The 14454-nt window shown below is 46.9% G+C and overlaps 1 protein-coding gene across 1 annotated transcript; it reads right to left on the reverse strand.

The window, feature by feature from the left end:
• Nucleotides 1-702: 702 nt before the first annotated feature.
• Nucleotides 703-5346, reverse strand: FOXD1 (forkhead box D1). The gene has a single exon (XM_086362121.1). The coding sequence runs from the start codon at nucleotides 2868-2870 to the stop codon at nucleotides 1446-1448; it is 1425 nt and encodes a 474-aa protein (XP_086218247.1). The 5' UTR covers nucleotides 2871-5346; the 3' UTR covers nucleotides 703-1445.
• Nucleotides 5347-14454: the final 9108 nt, after the last annotated feature.

Raw genomic sequence — 14454 nt, forward strand, 5'->3', positions numbered from 1 at the left:
TTAAAGAGTATCTGAAAATTAAAGATTTTCTTTACATACTCCAAGTTATTCATTCCAACTAGAATTTTGAAGTTAACACTGACTTTTAGAATAAAAACTTCTTTATGCAACTACTGGAATTCTGTCAAAGAAAACAGCTTTAAATACTAGAGCTTTCAGATACAATTTATTTTATCTATGTATTTTCTTGTCTGATTAAAGCTATTTAACTGATGATGAGCTCTATGAAATTTTTTCTAATAAATTTTTAATTCAAAAGTCACAGATTTGTTTTACTTACTCCCATTAAAACATAACCTTATGTTGCAGAGTTTTTAGATTTATAGGATATTGTGCTCAGAAGGGAGTGGAAATTAAATGGAGTGGGAAGCTCCAAAATAAAATTTAAAGTTCTATAAAATTATCTTAGAGAACTGTGGCTTTTAAGAATCCTCAGTGCTCTTCAAAATGGAATCAAATAAGATTTGGAAATGTATACCAAAGTAACTTTTATTTGTAGTCATTTAAAAATAATTTCTGATCCCCTGCAATGGTTTTGACTTAGTATAAATAAAAATCATGGCATGATGTTCTTGTTGTCTCTGAAAATATTACTTTTCTCTTCTGATAATGGGTTCCTACTTTAGCCCACAAGGAAACTTTTTTTAACAGAAAAGAAAATAAACTAAGAAGGGGATGACTAAAGTCGATTCTTTTGGAGAATTTTCTTTGAAAATTAAGTATTTATTTCTGAAAAAGTGTAAAAATCTTACATTAGAATAGTACAATAATTGCCAGTCAAAATTTACAATACTCCTTGTAAAGAATACGCAGTAAGTACAAAATAAAAATTCCGCATGTCTATTATGATACAAAACACAGGTTAAAATAAGAAATGATAATTTTGACTTTTTTCCTTGTGTAAACATGTTAATCATTTTTTCCTTTTCATGAAAAAGCACACCAGACAAATATCCTCAAATAAAAACTATTGCTTCTCTGGCATTTTTCGGGACCTCTACTATTTTTGCATTACTCTTCTGTTGAACATTATTGTTTTTCGTTTTTTGTTTTTTAACGCCTGGACCTGAGACTCTCTAGACCTCAAAAAGGCTTAGATTTTTAAAAAATGTTCCCAAAGTCAAGGAAGCCCCTTGTTAAGGAAGCCCCTTGTTAAGGAAGCCTAAACAGAGCGGATCTCCACCAGCACCCTCTTCCTCCCCACCCCAGTTTGGGGGGCTGCTGCATAGGGCGACTTTGCATAAATAGAGGGACCTGCAGAGCCGAAGAGCGCGCCCGAGAAGTTGCCAAACACAGTCTCGTCTGAGAATCCCAAGCGGCGAAATGGGGGCGCGAGGTCGGGAGGGGCCGCGCCGGGAGGAGGGAACAAAACACAAAACCACCCAGATGAAAATAGGAGCCATGATTCCTACCTTCTCTTTCTCAAGCGCGCTAACATAGCGTTATTAACAATTTGAGATCCTAGCAGTAAAGTTCTCGACACTGGACAGGGCAGTCCCTTGGTGCAGAGTCCCCAGGGCGGCCGACGAGGAGACGGAGGAGGCGGCAGCGGCGGCGGCGGCCACGAGCGAGCGGGTGAGAGCGGCGGCCGGGCCCACGGCCGCCTGAGCCGCACAGCCGCCGCCGCCGCCGTCGCTACCGCCGGCCCCGAGCGCGGACGGCGTCCCGGGAGATGGGGAGGGCGAGGCCTGCACGGCTACGGCGGCCTGCGCGGCGGCGGCGGCGGCGGCCGGGCCCAGGCTGCCCCCGATGATGCTCTCGATGGAGAAGGGCGAGCGCGCCAGCGCCGAGGCGCCCGGGCCGCCCGCCTTGGCCGCCGAGGCCTGCAGGGGGCCGGGCAGGGCGGCGCCGAGCGGGTGCGGCCGGTAGCCGAAGGCGGTCCGGGCCAGCTCGGCGGCCGCGCCGTGGGGCGGCGGCGGCGGCGGCGGCGGCGGCGGCGGCGGCGGCGGCGGCGAGTGCGGGTGGAAGGCGGCGGCAGCAGCCGCCGCGGCGGCGAAGAGGGCCGAGGGCGGCGCGTAGGGCGGCAGCTGCAGGCCGTAGCCGCAGCCGTAGGGGCCGTAGCCGTAGGCGTGCGGGGGCGGCGGGGGCGCGGGCTGGAAGAGCGCGGCGGCTGCGGCAGGGTCCCCTGCCCCCCCCGCGCCCCCCGCGCCGCGCAGCAGCAGCGACTCGGCGGCGGCGGCGTTGGGCGGGAGCAGCGGCTGCCGCTTGAAGCGCTTCCTCCGGCGCAGGAAGCTGCCGTTGTCGAACATGTCGGCGGACTCGGGGTCGAGTGTCCAGTAGTTGCCTTTGCCGGGGTTGCCGGGCTCGCGGGGGATCTTGACGAAACAGTCGTTGAGCGAGAGGTTGTGGCGGATGCTGTTCTGCCAGGCGGGGAACTTCTCCCTGTAGTACGGAAAGCGGCCGCTGATGAACTCGCAGATCTCGCTCAGCGTCAGCCGCTTCTTGGGGCTCTGCAGGATGGCCATGGTGATGAGCGCGATGTACGAGTAGGGCGGCTTCACCAGCGGGTTCTTGGCGCCGCCGCCCGCGCCCACGCCGCCGCCGCCTGCGCCCGCGCCGCTGCCGCCACCGGCCCCGGCCCCCGCCCCCGGGGCTGGACCCGGGGGCGCCGGGGAGCCCCCAGTCCGCTGAGCCAGCAGGATGTCATCGTCGTCGTCCTCCTCCTCCAGGTCCTCCAGATAGTCTTCCCCTGCGTACGAGCGCCGCCGCCGCCGCCGCCGCGCGGGGAGAGCCAGGCGGTGTCCGCCGCCGCCGCCCTCGTCGTCGTCCTCCTCTTCCTCGTCGTCTTCGTCCTCGCCCTCCCCCACCACGTCGATGTCTGTCTCCTCGGCGAGGCCGGAGGCATCGGACATCTCCGTGCTCAGGGTCATAGCTGTGGCGCGGCGGCGGCGGCGAGGCGGCCCATAGGGGCGCCGGGCTCCGGGTTCCCGCCGCACCCCAGCCCAGGTCCCGGGTGGCGGGCCTGGCCCGGGGGCGCCACGCTGGGCGGGGAGGGGGAGGCGGGGGCGGGGGGGGACGGTGCTCCGCGGCTGCTGGAGCTGCGGCGCTGGTGCTGCGCGGCAGCGGCAGAGGCTCGCGCTGCGACTTTGTAACTCCTGCGCCGCCGCGGTGGTCCCGCGATCTCCGCGCTGGTTTGGCTAGGCGCGCACCCCGCCTGGGCGGGGGACTTGACCTTCCTCTCTCCACCAGCAGCCCCGCGCCGCGTCCGTCGAGGAGAGGGTGGCGGGGTACCGAGGGAACAACTCAAGAGTGGCGGGCGCCCGGGAGGGTGCGAGACGGTGGAGAGTCTAGGGACAGAGCTCGGCGAGGAGAGGGCTGAGTCCAGGAGAGGGCGGACCTTTCCCTGGCTTATAGCTGAAGGAGGCCTGTCACATGGTGTGCACGTCAGAGCTCTGCCAAGGCTAGGGAAAGAAAGCCTAGAAAATCAGCACTACTCCAAGAGAAAGTTCACTGTAGGAGGGAGCAGCAACTGTGAAGAGGGGGGAGGAGGCAGGACCCCACCATTCCTTCCCAAAGGAGCTGAGACCTCTGAGTTTTGCGCAGGCTCGTGTTGGTCTGATCAAGGGCCATGGCACGAGTTCGAGTTCCCAGTCTCCTCTTCAATGAGCCCTCAACCCGAACCCCAGACACTCCTGGGACGCGACAGTTTGACCACTCGATGGCCTATCGGAACCGTCTAGCCAGGATATGACCATCCCTGAGGGTCGTCTGAGGTGGTCCCTGGGGAACGGCCCTGAGATTTGTTGGTTTGTTCCATATCCTCCAGATAGAACCAGCGGCTCCCCACGGAATCTGATGAGAAACCGCCCCCCCACCCCAGTTTAAGCGCAATAATAATTGTTTATTGACCTTTTAACCTGTCCCCTTCGGTTCTTCTTCAAAGACGTTTGTTTTCCACCATCTGTTAATAAAAATGCTGTTAGGGTGGCGTTTTAGTCACTATCTGAAATTGAATGCGAGAAATTTGACTGCTAAACTAAGCCACTCTAATGAGAGGATCTGATTTCGTGGGAATTTCGTGGGAATAAAGAAAGTAACCATTGAATGCAGAGAAGAAACAAATTTTTAGTGGAAACCCAAATACACACCAAAAAAACTGCTTTTAGGAGTGACTCAAAAAAGTTCTTTCATAATGGGGTAAGGGATTCTGTAGTTGCAAGTTGGGATGTTCTAATCAACACTCCACAGTATCTAAAAGTGTTTAAATCACTAAAAAAATACACATATCTCTACACAGTCAGGCTTAATAATAGAAACTACAATGATAAATTTGAAACTTTCATGCCAGTTTTTTTAAATGTATTTTTTAATCCACTAAATATTTCCAATAGGTATTGGTGAGAAGAAACGAAATAATTTTTAAAAAGAAGATTCAAGTTCTGTTCAACTCAATTTTCCTTTTCGGGTGACAGAGTAGTGGGAATAATCCAACGATGGTATTTTAAGTACACCTATCTTTATCACCGGCTCATTTTTACTTTGGCTAGTGGAAAAATCCTAATAGCTTGTGGACTTCATACTCACACAGCCATACATCTTGGGTTTTGCATTTCCTAAGACACTTTTATTTCAAACTGGGGACTTGCCTCAAATTTTTATAAAATGATGGCTTGACAAGAACTGAGGATCAAAAATGAATGGCTGCATGTAGGAAAAATGAGCTGCCCTTACAAATTAATATATCAATTTATGGACCTAGCAATTTTCATGTTTCCAGATGTTTCATTGCTTCTCTTATTAATTACAGAGTCTCAAAAACAAACTGTTAACCCATCTAAGACTTCTTTTTAAATCGAGTTTTTGTTGCTGAGGACAGCTATCAACCAGTTATAGTTACAAATGACCCATAAAGTCCATCACAGATCTTTGAAAGATCTATGAGAATGCCTCAAAGTCTTAAATAAATTATTTTTCATTGACTCTCGTTTGATATACGGCTGAATCATTTAAGTATTGTAATGGGTATTAACCTAAGCCAACATTAATCAGCACTATTAATCAGGCATTACATTGCTTTGTTGATGTAGCCAGGCGTCCTTACCAAGGAGTTCACTTTTACATTTGAAAGTTTAAGTTTTATCTAAATAAACACCGTGATTTTCTCTGCACTGAGGGCTCGTGTGTGGCGAAGCATTTAAAATTGAAACGGAGAGGAAGAATTTGTTCGCAGACCATTAGTTATTTTAGATGATCAGTTACAGCCGTCATTCCCTTCTGTTACCACCGCTGTGAACGTGTATGACCTAGAAGGGCTCGGGGATTGACTTTGCATTCCATTTGTACTGTCCGAAGGTCCTTCCCGAAAGGGTTAAGAGCTTTTCCGTGGAAACCTTTGGGAAAAAAAAAAAAAAACGTGGCCAAGTTATCTTCTGGCCACTCTGGGGAAAGTGTTAGGATTTACTGAAGGTCAGAGCGGAAAATCAATCTGGGAGAAGCGCTGTAGAGGCAGAGTTGGGTGAGCTTTACTAAAGTCTCGCATTTGGGCACCCCACTTGTTTTGTTTGCTTTAGTTAAGCTACATTTGTGTACCACCTTTAGCTCTGCGCTCGTGAAACTCCGGGGAGTTTCGCGGAAACCGTAGCATTCCGTTGTTCGCGCTTCCCTCTTTCGCCTTCCTTGATTCCCTACTCTCGGGTCTCCCGCCCCAAAGGGCTCCCAGCTCTCGGCCTCGGATGGAAATAAACTCCGTGACGCGGGCGGGGACCGTCGCTGCGACCCCAGCCACGGCACGCCCCGCTCGGGCGGACGCGGAAAGCGGCGGGGCTCCTGCGGGCCGGGTGGTGCCCCAGTGGGCGAGGCCTGCCTCCTGGCGGCGGCGCGGCGCGGAGCCACTCCCGAGCCGGAGCTCGGGAAGCCGCGGGCGTTTTGTGCGTGCGGCCGGTGGGCTCCGGGGCTTCCCTCCACCTGGGCTTCGGGCGGCAAGGCTTTTTCTTCCCCGAGGCCCCCACGTCGCCTTCTCTGGGGCAACTGGGCGTGCGCGGAGTCATTTCCCTGGACTGTGTGTTTCGGCTATTTTCCCTCGGCGGTTTGGGTACTCCACGAGCCCTCCCGGAGTTACGCGGGATGCCACGCCGCAGGGCAGAGGAGGCGGCAGGACCCTCGGCAGGCACCGCCTCAGTTCTTTGCCCCTGGGCCCGGGACCTCGAGCTCATAACGTCCAGGGGCTTCCTTCGCAAGGACTGGCACTGACTTGGGGGCGTAAACTCGCAGGCGGGAACCTCCACTACTCGCTTTAGGCCCTGGCACATCCCAGGAGTTAACCCGGGAACGTGAATGTGAGCGCGGTTCCAAACTCCGGTACTGTCGGGGCCTTGTCCCGCCTCCAAGTCATTCGACTTACCTGCGTTGAGATACTAATTTGTGCCTGGCACTCCGGTTTTTGGAGAGAGTAACAAAAAACGGCGAGTTTCTGGGTGACTCACGGAAACCAGGTAAATAGATAAGTATTGTGCCTAACTGAGAAACTTTTCCTTGGTGGTTTAGACTCCGTCCTGCCAATGCAAGCGGCACGGGTTCAATCCCTAGTGGGGGAAGTAGGATCCCATAAGTCCCATGCCCTGGACCGCCCCCCCCCACCCCACCCCCAAAGTGCTTTCTGAGACTCCAGACGAATGTGAGCGATGCTTCTGGGTTTGTGTCCTTTGGGGACTCTATTTGATTCTGCGCCTCCCTTCTTGTGGCATCTTCCCTTATTTTTGTAATTTCAAGCATTGGGAGGTCAAAAAGGACTCTTGTTTTCGGTTTGTTTTTCCGTGTGTGCATGTTAAAATATACATAGCATATAATTTGCCATATTAAGTGTAAGGTTCAGAGACATTAAGTACATTCAGTTTGGTGCAACCATCACCACTATCCATTTACAGAATTTTTCCATCATCCCAAACTGAAACTCTGTACTGGTTAAAGAATGACTCCCATTCTTCCCCATTCCACTCACCTCAGCATCTTGGCAGCCTCTATTCTACTTCCTGTCTCTATGAAATTAACTATTTTAGCTACCTACCTCATATGAATGGGAGCATAGAATATTTGACTTATTTTACTTAATTAACATAATGTTTACAAGGTTCATCCATGTTGTAGTATGTATTAGAATTTCATTCCTCAAGCTGAAGAATATTCCATGGTTTATTATGTATGCCACATTTTGTTTATTCATTCATCCGTCAATGGACGTTTGCTTTGTTTCCTCCTTTTCTGTTTATTTTTTAATTTCCACTTACCTAGCTCTTTGTAACATTCTGCATGCAGTAGGCACTCAGTAAAGATGTGCCTGTTCATTTTCCTACATATTTCTACCCCAGAAATCCTCCAAAGATCCTCATTGTTTTTTTGCTGTGCCCTGCTGGATTTGTAACCTTAACTTGCTCACAGTTTTGAGACTTTCAGACTCTGATGCTGTGTATTATCTTGCGTTTAAAAAAAAAAAAAGTAGGAGTTGAGACTCTGCCAAAACTAGTTACACACACACACACACACACTTTTTATATCCTTTTTGTGTCTCCTTACCAATCCTAAATCCTTGAGGGCCCAAGATGATTTTGAAATGTTTCTCTGGCCATCTAGGCCCTTCATTTCAGCATCGCCCTGTGGTGTAATACTACTTGCCATGAGTGTTGGGTCACGTGTGCCACTAAGCTAATTTCAAGGTCACAACAAGTAGGTGCCTCCAGTACGACGGCTGAGGAAGCAGGCTTTGAGAGTTGCTGCAAGTCGTTGCGAGGCAGTAGTGGCAGAGCAGTAACTTGCCTCATCCTGTCCCAGTTCTAGCAGCCTCCCAAAACACAGGACCCCACCAGGTCCTTTCCACCCCTACGACACCACAGTCTGTTTCTTCAGGACAAGTTAGGGAGTCTGAAGATAAGGCAGGGCATTATTGGCTGACAGTGGTTGGCACCTCTCCCAATAATAGATGCATTTTAACCCAGAAATTCTGTTGATAAACTGGTATAATCTGGTTTAAAATGGTGTTATCTTCAGGCATTGTAGTTGGGAGGTGAGATTCCTTTGTGAAGAAGATATTTTAGTGGTCTCCTGGGTCTTACTAGGCAGTCTGCGCTTGCACAACAGCTCCTTAAACAAGCATTTCGTGGCCTGAGCAGGATTTAGAAATCCTCAAGAATTCAGAATGTCAGCAAAGGTCTAAATCTGTGTTTTAAAACAGTAAAATTATTTACACTGACTCAGGAATTTTCATTACTGCAGTTCACCTGGACTAGCCCTCCCATCCCAACACACACCAACACAGACCTGCTCAGCTCTGGGCCTCAGTGGTTTGCAGTAGCGTACATTTAAATTTTGCACCCCCAAATCAAAGTTATTTTTTATTGTAAATTTAAATGTAAAATATACACAAGCCCATTACAGAAAGAATTCCTCTGTTTTGGAGGTTGTCTTCAATACAAGACCTTCAGGAGTTCGTGGCCCAAGGGTGTGTGGCTCTGTCATCATCTAGTATTTATTTACATTGTTTAATAAATTAATTTCCTGGAGATATACTTAGTATTTTTAATTCTAATATAAGAATTGAAAAAAATAATATTACCACATTTAGAAAGAGCGCTTTTATTTCTTGTTGTTGTTGCCTCAGGGGTTGTTTGTGAAGTCTGTCTGGGAAGAATGGGGCTCTCCAAAGTGACTCTAGGGATGTAGCTATCCACAGGACACACTGAAAATGAATTCTTATAAGACCATGAGAAAGCCTCGTCTTGAACTGAAGTTGTTTGTGCTTCAAATGGAGAAGGCAATGGCACCCCATTCCAGTACTCTTGCCTGGAAAATCCCATGGACGGAGGAGCCTGGTAGGCTACAGTCCATGGGGTCGCTAGGGTTTGGACACGACTCAGCGACTTCCCTTTCACTTTTCACTTTCATGCATTGGAGAAGGAAATGGCAACCCACTCCAATGTTCTTGCCTGGAGAATCCCAGGGACTGCAGGGCCTGATGGGCTTCTGTCTGTGGGGTTGCACAGAGTCGAACACGACTGAAGCGACTTAGCAGCAGCAGCAGCAGTGTTTCAGAAGTCAAATGTATACAGTAGAGTGACCAGCCCTCTCTTTCTCTCTCTCTCTCTCTCTCTCTCTCTCTGTCTCTCTCTGTCTCTGTCTCTCTCTCTCTCTCTCTCTCACACACACACACACACACACACACACAATCTTTTTAACCTGAAGTTCGGGCTTCAACTGAGGCTGAACTATCACCTCCAAGCTCTACTTATGCAAACACAACGGAAGCTCAGTGTCTGCCCTCAGGGGCAACCCCTGCACCTGATACTATGGTCTGACCTCAAACTGGGGGAGGTGAGCTGAGCGAAGCAGAGGTTCGCTGCAGTTGAGTACAATATAGTCCCCTGTGCAGAAAGCACTCTAAATGTCTTCCACTAGAGGCTCCTGTGAATGAATCGCCTTTGCTAGAAGGCTGTGGTTGCTGGCCTTCCAGAGCAGCAAAAACTGAGAAAGGTCCTGAACTCAACATTTACAGATGAGTAAATGCAAATAATGATCACTAGTTAAAAATTTTAAAAAGACATGGAAATTTTAAAAATGGTTAAATGCAATTTTCCCCTATCAAATTAGCAAATTACATGAAGATGATGGGCATGAGGGTAAGAACTCAATCACTTTGTAAAGGGTAAACTGGTGAAACCCTCTGGCAGACAATTTGGCAATGCAAGCTTGGATCTTAAGTGCCATTCTCTTTGATTCATTTAGTCTAGGACCTTACCATAAGGAAAGAACCAGAAATATGAACAAAGTTTTATGTACAAAAATACTTGTTGGAGTAATTTTTTTTTTAAAGGGCAAAAATGGGAAACCTTCTAAATGCCCAAGAGTTAAATATATTACTATATTTCCTTAAGATGGAATATTTTGCAACCATTAAAAATTGTGAACAATTTTAATAACTTGAAAAAACCTCAAGATGAAGGTAAATGAAGAGGCCAGAGCAAAAATTCTATGTAATACTTACTAATTATATTTAATATACTATATGCTGTATACATGTAGATTGTATGACTGAAAGGAAATGCACTAAAATGTCAACTGGTGATTCCCAAGAAGTGACAGTATGGCTAGTTTTTATTTAGGTATTTATATTGTACTTTTCTATGTTTTCCCAAATTTCTCACAATGAGCAATGTCCAAGTTGCCGAGTTCAGACACCTGAAGAGCACTATTAGTGTGAAAGAAAGACTAGAAACTGAACAGTTTATATTGGAACAGACACCAAGAATTTAAAGCAAGCGTGATAAACATCTTAAGGAGGAAAGGGAACTTGTTAGTAACATTAGGCAAGAAAAATAAATAACTTTAAAAACCTAGTGGAAACACTGAAGAATGTAATAGATGAAATAAAAAGAACAAATCAATGGAATAAATAGCAGAAGGGATTCAACTGAAGAATGGATTGAACTTGGAGATCATTTTAAAGAAGTCTCCGCAAAGCAGCTGGAAAGGACAAAATTCTGGCTCATGAAATCAAGTGAGTGAGTTGCAGTCACCACTGAGAGAAAATAGAATTGAATGGAATGTGACAGGATGGGACGGGAGGTGATGGAATAGAGTAAAAAAATAGCATCAGATGACACACCATGATGCTAAGAATAGTTTGTGAAACTTTTACTTCAGTTATTTTCTATTTTTTAATGCATGTGTGTGTACTGAGTTGCCATGTAAAGTGAAATCTGTTAGTGTGGGCCACAGTAAAAAAAAAAGTTAGACAGCTACTATTTAAAAAATATATATATGTTTATATCATGATCTTGCTATTCTTTTCTACCTTCTCTGGAACTTGGCTCATAATTATCCTCTTTTTCTCTTAACGCTCGTCTCAGCTTGCAAACATGTTCTTCTCTCCTGAGTGTGCCAATGCAAGAAGTCCCCTCCTCTCCCCTTCCTTTCATCACCTGTTTTCAAAAGGCTAGTTTATCCACATTGCTTCCAACGTCATCTCTTGCCCACTCCTTAGACCCTCACTCCAACTCTGAACACCACTGCTGTATTAATTAATGTGCCATGGAAAAGTCTGGCTGTCCACATTTAGGAAAAACTGAGTTAAATGAAGAAAGCAGGTGCCTTTACTGTGGCACTTGGAGTTTTTTTGGTATATAAAGTGCATTGTGATACTTCCAGAGGGATACAGATGCAATGAAACACTTTCCAAGTTTATTTTACCATGGAACACCAGTTTGGAAAATGGAGCTCACTGAAATAATATGATAAAGAGTTAACAATAACTTTCTAATTGCCCAGAGTAAGGATTCTTCTCATTTATTCACTTAAGAAATGTGTATTATCCACTATGGGGCAGATACCATTCTAGGCACATGGGATATGTAAGTAAACAGGGGGAAAAGATCTCTGCCCAGACTTCCCTGGTGGTCCAATGGATGAGAATTCACCTGCCAGTACAGGGGACGTGGGTTCGATCCCTGATCCGAGAAGATTCCACATGTCACGGGGCAGCTAAGCCTGTGTAACCTAGAGCCTGTGCTCCACAGCAAGAGAAGCCGCCACAATAACCAGCCCGCTCACCGAAATGAAGACTAGCCCCTGCTCGCTGCAACTAGAGAAACCCCGCACGCAGCAAGGAAGACCCAGCGCAGCCAAAAAATCAATAAAATGTTTAAAAAGATCTCTGCCCTAGGGAGTTATATATATTTAGCATAAGAGAGACAGACCACAAGAAATAAATAAAATGAATATATTAATTAATAGATGACTTCTATGGTATGATAGAAGGTAGTGGATATTGTGAGCGAAAACAGTGGGGGTTACCGTGTTGGAAGTGGTGAGAGTACAGGATGGAAGAAACAAGTGGGTTACAGTTTTCAGTGATGACCAGAGACTGGAATGGTGATACAGCTGCATGTCTGGGGGAGAAGAAATCTAGGCAGGAGGATGATTAGCATGGAGGCCCTGAGGTAGTGAAACGGAGCAGGACCTTAAGGTCCTTCCCACCTCCCCACCCCGTGTCCTCTGCCTTTTGTCTGTGGAAACACTTCAGCCAAAGAATAAGTTTAATTGCAGAAATGAGAAAATGCAGAAACAAAGGAAAACAGTCCAAGGAGACCAAGTAGTAATAGTTTAGTCAGTAAGCACAGTCAAGGACCTTTAGTTCCTCCTCAGGGGCTATAGGTAATCTTCTGAGCCGTGGCCTGTGAGCTGTTTTATAGATAATGAAACCTCCACCAGGTGGAGGAAGACTTAACCACATGATAACCAAACTGTAGCCATGACATAAGCTGTCACGGCTCCTAAAATTTGCCTCAAAGAAATGGAAGCAAACTGACGCTGGAATGGAACAGTTACCTACCTAAAACAATTGAGATGACCCTGGTCAGTTCACCATGTGACCAATCTCAAGATGACTGTCAAAGCTAACTGTGCCGTTTTTGCATGTAGCCTCCTCCCTCCATCTATAAAAGCTCTTGCCCCTGATTGCCAGGGTGTAGGGGGGAGTCGGCCTTTGGACAGGAGTCCACCCCACCTGCCACAAGTGCCAGCATCCAAAATAAAGCAAACTTTTCTTTCCACCAACTTGCCTCTTTTATTGACTTTTGAGTGGCAGCAGCCAGACCCCACTTTCAATAACAGTATGCTTGTTATATCCATGGAGTGGCAGGCAGGTCAGGTGATTTAGTGGAGTGGATAAAGGGGAGAATGACACAGAATGGAAGGACAGGAAAAGAGGTCAAAGGGTTGGGGCCTGGAAGGAGGCAACCATGCAAGGTCTTGTAGGCATTAGAAAGACGGGCTTTTACTCTAGGTAAGATGGGGAGTCATTGTAGGATGTCAGGCAGAGCAGTGACCTGCTCAAACTTAAATCCTTAAATACTGTAAAGAGCCTCTCTGGCTGCTCTATTAAGAATATCCTGTATCGAACAAGGGAAGAAACAAGAAGATAGGTTAGAAAGTGATTGCTTTAATGAAGGTGAGACCTGCTGGTGGCTCGAATCAGGGGGATGGCAGGGGGGACGGTGAGAGTGGTTGAATTCTAGGTGTATTTTGAAGGAGCTCATGAGACTTGCTCACATTGAACGCAGGACAGAAGATCAGGACAGGAATCAGAGATGATCATCTCATCTGGTCTTTCCATGGCAGTTTTGGTGCTGCTCCATCTAAGCTGCTTTTTCATTCCTTCATCACCTGAATGTCGGTTCCCCAAGATTGTGTCTTCAACTCTACCTCATTCTATATAGCATCATCCACTCTCATAGCATTATCTGTTATTATTAGGCCAATAATAGCTCTTCCATGAGCTGTGGTGTGCTGCTTCCAGCTGTGTGCTGGATGCATCTACCTTGACTTTGTGCTGGTGACTCAAATGCTCTCTTCTGACTTCTGAACCCATGATTCCTTCTGTATGCCTCATTGCTTCCATGTCAGTCTCTTGCTATCCTGCCAGTAAGAACCAGTTGAGACTCAGACCAAGTCTGATTCCTCCCTCACTCTGCAATGTCTAGTTTGCTACTGAGTCCATTCAGTTCTACTTTCTCCAAGGTCTGGCTCAAATGCCACATCCTCAGCAGAATCCTACCCAACCTCAGCCTCTTTAAAGTAGTTTCTCCTACAAGTTTTAGAGCTTTAGGCTTTACATTTAGGTCCGTGATCCACTTTGGATAAATTTTTGTATGTGGTCTGAGGTATAGACAGAGGCTTATTTTGTTTTGTTTTTTGCATCTGTATATCTGATTGTTTCAGTGCTGTTTGTTGACAGGCTGGTCATTGAATTGCCCTGGCATCTCCTGATGGGAAAGCAAAATGGTACAACCACTTAGGAAAAAAAAATACGGCAGTTTCTTGAAAGGTGAAAAAGACACCAACTACATGACCAGTCATTCCACTGCTAGCTCTTTATCCAAGAAAAACAAAAGCATATGGTCATTCATATGCTTGTATGTGAATGTTCATAGCAGCTTCGTCAGTAAAAGTAATAAACTGGAAACAACCCAAATGTCCATTAATAGATGAATGAAGCATATCTACACAGTGGAATACTACCAAGCAATAAAAAGGAACTGTTGACACATGCAATAAGACAAATGAATCTCAAAATCATGGTGAGGGAAAAGTGTTAGTCTCTCAGTCATGTCTGACTCTCTGTGATCCCATGGACTGTAGCCCACCTAGCTCCTCTGTCCATGAAATTTTCCATTCAAGAATGCTGGAGTGGGTAGCCATTCCCTTCCCAACCCAGGGACTGAACCCAGGTCTCCTGTACTGCAAGCACATTCCTTACTGTCTGAGCCACCAGGCAAGCCTGGTAAGGGAAAAAAGCCAGATAAAAAATGAATATATTCTGTACAACTCCACATATATAAAGTTCTAAAAGATGCAAACTAATCTAGAGTGATGGAAAGCAGGTCAGCGGTTGCCTGGAGGTAGTGGGGGAAATGGGAGAATGGATTACACAGGGGCACAAGGAAAACTTAGGAGTGATGATTAGGTTCA

The sequence above is a fragment of the Bos grunniens genome, chromosome 20, assembly GCF_055505025.1.
Source record: "Bos grunniens cultivar Pamir isolate PY7600 chromosome 20, Bosgru_T2T1.0, whole genome shotgun sequence".
Lineage (NCBI taxonomy): Eukaryota > Metazoa > Chordata > Mammalia > Artiodactyla > Bovidae > Bos > Bos grunniens.

Excerpts from the sequence above, each read along its gene's own strand:
- FOXD1 (XM_086362121.1), bottom strand. The coding sequence starts at position 2,870 with ATGACCCTGAGCACGGAGATGTCCGATGCCTCCGGCCTCGCCGAGGAG.